The sequence below is a fragment of the Sinocyclocheilus rhinocerous genome, unplaced genomic scaffold, assembly GCF_001515625.1.
Source record: "Sinocyclocheilus rhinocerous isolate Xijiao unplaced genomic scaffold, SAMN03320098_v1.1 scaffold2145, whole genome shotgun sequence".
In the NCBI taxonomy this organism is placed as follows: Eukaryota; Metazoa; Chordata; class Actinopteri; order Cypriniformes; family Cyprinidae; genus Sinocyclocheilus; species Sinocyclocheilus rhinocerous.
Genome location: NW_015670983.1, coordinates 749462 through 755399, shown reverse-complemented (window position 1 = coordinate 755399; position 5938 = coordinate 749462). Strand labels below are relative to the sequence as shown.

General features: G+C 41.7%; 1 protein-coding gene across 1 annotated transcript; it reads left to right on the top strand.

Annotated features, from left to right (window-relative positions):
- Nucleotides 1-2092: 2092 nt before the first annotated feature.
- On the top strand, nucleotides 2093-5374 carry sp7 (Sp7 transcription factor). Its single transcript, XM_016546595.1, has 2 exons — nucleotides 2093-2171; nucleotides 3531-5374. The coding sequence occupies exons 1-2, from the start codon at nucleotides 2151-2153 to the stop codon at nucleotides 4839-4841; spliced, it is 1332 nt and encodes a 443-aa protein (XP_016402081.1). The 5' UTR covers nucleotides 2093-2150; the 3' UTR covers nucleotides 4842-5374.
- The last annotated feature ends 564 nt before the right edge of the window (nucleotides 5375-5938 follow it).

Here is a 5938-nt window from a genome sequence, read left to right as displayed (position 1 = left end):
AAATGCTGGGTTAAATATAACCCAGCGCTGGGTTAAAAAGGGACAAACCCAGCTATTGGGTTGTTTTGACCCAGCGGTTGGGTTGGGTTGGGTTCAAAACAACCCAATAGCTGGGTTTGTCCCTTTTTAACCCAGCGCTGGGTTATATTTAAACCAGCATTTTTTTAGAGTGTATAAAACTATAAAATGAATGTTGAGCAGCTCAGATCATTTGATGAGAAATGTTTGAGTTCATAAATGCTGGGTTGTTTCAACCCAACTTTGGGTCAAATATGGATTAACCCAACTGTTGGGTTACATTTTTTAATTAATTTTTTAACCCAAAAGTTGGGTTAGTCTTTATTTGACCCAAAGTTGGGTTAGTCCTTATTTGACCCAAAGTTGGGTTAGTCCTTGTTTGACCCAAAGCTGGGTTAGTCCTTGTTTGACCCAAAGTTGGGTTAGTCCTTGTTTGACCCAAAGTTTGGGTTAGTCCTTATTTGACCCAAAGCTGGGTTAATCCTTATTTGACCCAAAGCTGGGTTAGTCCTTATTTGACCCAAAGTTGGGTTAGTCCTTATTTGACCCAAAGTTGGGTTAAAACAACCCAGCATTTTTTAGAGTGAGGTTGTTTGATTGCCGACTTTGGGATCTTGGCAAATCTGAGTTTGAGATGCTGTTGAGATCTCTTCCGATACTCTAGAGAAGACGAATGTGAAATTATGTTGATTATATAATTGCTATAGAGCACAACAGTAGGTTCTCAGAGTATCATCTCCATTCATTTTCTACATATGGAAATTGATTTTTAATGCTAACTGATAAAACGTTAAAGGCAGACCTTTTGTGAGCTCCGAGGTTGTTAATCGATGCTTTTGTTGAACCCATCTGTTCAATTAATTCAAATAATTGTTTAATAGCAGAATTTGTGGTGAAAACTACATTACCCATGATGCTGTAGAGAAAATCCCACCAATCACAGAGTTGCAGCGAGCAAAGCTCCGCCCACTCCCATGGAGCATGTGAATGAGTAAACGAGTCGGTCTCCTTACGCTTTCAAAATGCTTAAATGTTTGTGTGTGTGTGTGTGTGTGTGTGCATATTTTGGGAATGCATTAAAATACATTGTTTATATAGATACAATAAACAACTTTAAATGAATAGTTTTATATTCCGCCATCATTTTAACTTGATTATGTCATTTGCAGTGCTTCATGGGATTGTAGTTCATTCCCTAATTAAATCCATTAGGTACCCAGTCTTGCACCTTTGTCTTTTTATCTGATTTTCATATACTTTATTTAAGTCGAAGTTTGTAATATTGTCACTCTCCTCGTAACCTGTTGGTTTGATTCATGGCTTATAATGCTTTAATAAAGACTTTTTAAACATCCTTATGCAAAAAATGAATGGGAAAAATACTTCCGGAACCAGTGCCACTGAAAAAGTGGAAAGGCACTAATCCACCTTATTTTTATTAAATGTTAAGTACATTCAAATTGCACAAGACAGATTTGAGAAAATGCTGTTCATTTTGATTGCATATTTATTAGGGCTGTAATGATTCACTCCGATTCACGATTTTGATTTCATGATTCGATTCGATTCACAATTTTTTTTAAACAAAATGAGATTTAAGACAAATTATACATTAAATGTGTCCTTTTATTATTGCTTGGACAGTTACTCCGCGATTTCTGTTCGCGAGCGAGTAAATTTAGCGCTCTAACTTTTTGCGGTTGTTGTAAAACGCTGTTGAAAAGTATGTACACTTAGAAAAATATTTATATAAAAAAACATACATTCTTTTGAGCCCCAGCTTTTTGATCAAACCCCCCCATAATTTGCAATCTGATTTAAGATACACATTTGGGTCTCTCTCTCTCTCTCTCTCTCTCTCTCTCTCTCTCTCGCTCTGAGGTTGTTCAAAGTCTCTCGGGTCTCCAGTCATTAGAAGGCGCTCTCTCTCTCTCTCTCTCTCTCTCTCTCTCTCTCTCTCTCTCTCTCTCTCTCTCTCTCTCCGGTCATTAGGGGGCGGGTCTCCCGGTATCCGGGTCTCCTCATAGAAGAGTCGCTTCGCTCGCCCGGGGTTTATTTCAGTCAGACTCACCCGCACCGCGAGCTTCTCCTCCTGCTTTTGGACTGAACTTCACAGGACTGCTTCCTCCGGGATGGCCGCGTCGATTCTGGAGGTATGGAGAACACAATCTGATCTCATGTCTGCCTGTGGTTTTCATGGTTTTATATCGGATTTCTATAAATATGTATAAGCGTCAAGTGCGAGGATGAAACCAGGTGGTTTACATTAGTAGCCTACTATATGGATGTTTTGTGCATTATTGGTTTACATATCTTTGATTCTGGTTACTCAGTAAAAGTTATTGGATGGCTTCTGTAAGAAATTAAAAGTAGAATGAAAACAACTCATCTTAAGTATATTAGCTCTTATTGGATGAACTATGTGATAATAATGTCATTGTAAATATAAAGAAAACACTGAAATTCAGTCTCTATGCTCTCTTAAAAATAAATGTACAGTTACAGCCAAAAAGGGTTTTGCATTCATTGAAGAACCATTGAAAGTTCCTCAAAACTCTTTATTCTGTAGTCCTTTAGAAGTACTTTTAAGAACCTAGACACCAATACACTGATGTGAGTAACTCGTGTAGAGCAAAAAAAAAGTAAGAATGGGGTTCTTTGCTGAAACTGTATTGGGTTTGTTGCAACACAATCAAAAAACTTTTAAACTTATGACCAGATAGTCCAGCCTAGACACTGAGTTCTGAAAAAAAAACTAGGAGACATAAAACTCTTGCGGCGATGGTTTTGGATGTTGGCGTCACATTTAAGCTCCACGCTGTAATGGGGAATTAACCTGGAAACGGGAGCAGAACCTATGCCAAGATGAACCGCACACACTCAGCGGGAAATATCATCATCACACACTCATTTATCATCACTTCCCAGCGGAAAATGGGGTAGACCACTGCCATTCCAAATTAAGCGAAGTCCAACCATAGCCTGTGACTGTAAGGTGACGTTTGGACTTAACATCTTAAGTTAGGGTCGTGGTTATCCTAAAATGCCAATCTGCTTTTTAATTTAACATCCAAACAGAGAGCGTTTTGTAATGTCGTTGTTGACTGTAAACATGGTTACCACATGTTTTTTCTGTGGCTGTGTTCATGCACTGGCATTAAGCGTGTTAAATACTTGTGGAATCGTGCTTCGATCAATGCGAGTGTGAATATTTGGAAAATGATAGACCATCTTTGATTTCTAAATGTATTCTTGTGCATTTGTTCAAATTGGTTGACAACGCAATTAGAGTGTTCTAAACTAAACAATTGTTTGTTCTTCCAAACAATATCATATTGTTGCCTGTTTTTCACAGACGGATGGTCACTATGGAGATGTAAACACGTTAAACCGGAACTCCATGTGTGGTGGCATTAATTATTGTGTTGTCAGCGCTGGTGCATATTTCTGTCTAGACTAATAGTGCAGGATGGATGTTTGAATTTCGTTCTAATCTCTCATTCTCTTCTCAGGAGGAAACACGTTATGGATCCAGTCCCTTGGCTATGCTAACCGCCACCTGCAATAAGTTTGGAAACACCAGTCCAGTCCGAGACTCCGCCACGCCCGGTAAAGCGGGAAGCACGGTACCAGTTAAGAAAGCCTACAGCATGACCTCTGAACTCCAGAGCCCTAAGAATAACATGCGAGGCAATGAGGGCATTGCAGACTCTTATAGCGGCTCCTTCAGCTCCGTCGGGGGCTTGCTCACCCCAACCGGCAGCCCTCCTCCTGCTCCCACGGGAGCGTACGGCTCCGAATACAACCCGTTCTCCAGTTTCCAAACCTCGAGTGCCTCTCAGGACCCTTCGCTTCTGGGGACCAAAGCCACAGCGGACTGCCTGACCAGCGTCAACACCTACCTGGACATGACGCATCCCTATGGCTCCTGGTACAAGGGCATCCATCCCGGGATCACGGCTGCACCTGCGAACGCAACATCTTCTTGGTGGGATGTCCACACCAACTCAAACTGGCTAAACGCAGGACAGCCTCAACCCGAGAGCCTCCAAGCGCACTTGCAACCCATCGCTCCTCAAGCGTCCCTCAACCCCCAGATGCCTAGTTACACTCCTGATTTTACGCCTCTAAACCCGGCGCCGTACCCGTCTGTAGGCTTGAGTTCGTCCTCGCACCTGCTCCAATCCTCACAGCACATGCTCCCGCAGGACATGTACAAGCCCAAACCCGTAACTACTTCTGGAATCCTGGACAATTCCATGGGGCTCAAACCGGCTCGGGGATACACATCTACCACCGGAAGGTCTTCTTGCGATTGCCCGAACTGCCAAGAGTTGGAGAGGCTTGGCACCTCGGCTGCATCCCTGCGCAAGAAACCCGTCCACAGCTGCCACATTCCCGGCTGCGGGAAGGTCTACGGCAAGGCCTCGCACCTGAAAGCCCACCTGCGTTGGCACACGGGCGAACGACCCTTCGTCTGCAACTGGCTCTTCTGCGGGAAGCGGTTCACTCGCTCCGACGAGCTGGAACGCCACGTCCGCACCCACACTCGAGAAAAGAAGTTCACTTGTCACCTGTGCAATAAGCGCTTCACTCGTAGCGACCACCTCAGCAAACATCAGAAGACCCACGCGGAAGCCGGCCTGCAAGGGAAGGGTCCGGAAGAGGAGGCGGAGCCCAGAGGAACCGAGGAACCGACGGATTCCGCTAAAGTGGCTCCTCAGGGGCCCGCGGGTGGCATGCAGGACCCGACGGTTGGTGCAGAAGAAAAAAGCAGCACGGGGAATGGTGTGAACAGCAGCAGCGGGCTTCTGGAGATATAAAACCGCTGTGTGGGGAATTGGATGAAGACTCTGACAAGTGGAGCTACTGTTGCATTGGTGCTAAGCTGCGTATAAAATGAAAAACCCCTGTTTTTATCATGCAATCTGTTTTTAGGAACTAGTTGAATGTGCTCCACAGAGAGCAGTGTACCATGAACATTTTCTAGACTGGGAGGTTTTGGGAGAAATTAATTGTTTTACAAAGAACTTCAGACACGTGTTTGTCAGGAGAGGCCTACATTTTGGGAGTATTTTTAAATATTTTAATGTCTACAAGTTATTATTGAATTATTTCTCGTTCTTTGTTTTAAATTCCTTCTTTTTGACAACTTTCAGGGCTGTTTTTGGAGCCCAGCGTTGAGTAGATTGTGTATCTGACATCTGGGCTTCCAATCGATGCACATGTGATCTGTTTTTATTTAATTAAAATTGATTTCTTTTATTTTTTTAATCCTGAATGCTTTCTTGAGGACTCATTACTTTGATAGAATTGATCAGGACGTAATCTTCAGTTTAGGCTGCAAAGAGGCAATCCGGTGTTTCATTATTGGTCCTGTCGCTTATCATTGTTTTATTTAATTTCCTATTTACATAAAATCTAATTTATGTTTTAAATTATGAGACAATGTTGTGTTTCACTGGTTTTGCTGAATGGAGGTAGACCATGAAGCGAGTCATTTATGAATAAATTAAGTCTTCTCATTCATGTGATGGTTTTATTTATTGTTTATTTGGACGGATCGATTTGAACTTCCTTTGATTGGATCTTTTAAGCAGATTTTTAAAACAGAATTTACATCTTAAGAAAGACATTATGTATTGAAACATCAATTTTTGTTGTAAAATCCTAAATAAATAGTGAAAATAAGATCAGTGAGACAGATTTCTGTGAATTGATTACAGTAAACATGTACAGTAATTTAATTAAGCATTGAAACCATCATATGTGGCTGTGTAAATGCGTTTACATTTTTAATTTTTGTGAATTTCACAAAATGTTCAAGAACATCTCAGGTCCCATTTCACCCTAAAATCAAAGGAAAGAAAATATGTCGTGCTTAACCTAATTTTATTATGACCATAAATTTTCCCTCAAA

What these genes read in the sequence shown, in the direction of transcription:
- sp7 (XM_016546595.1), top strand. Translation starts at nt 2,151, where the DNA reads ATGGCCGCGTCGATTCTGGAG. An exon ending in TGGCCGCGTCGATTCTGGAG is followed by an intron (nt 2,172 to 3,530) that starts GTATGGAGAACA and finishes TTCTCTTCTCAG; the next exon opens with GAGGAAACACGTTATGGATC.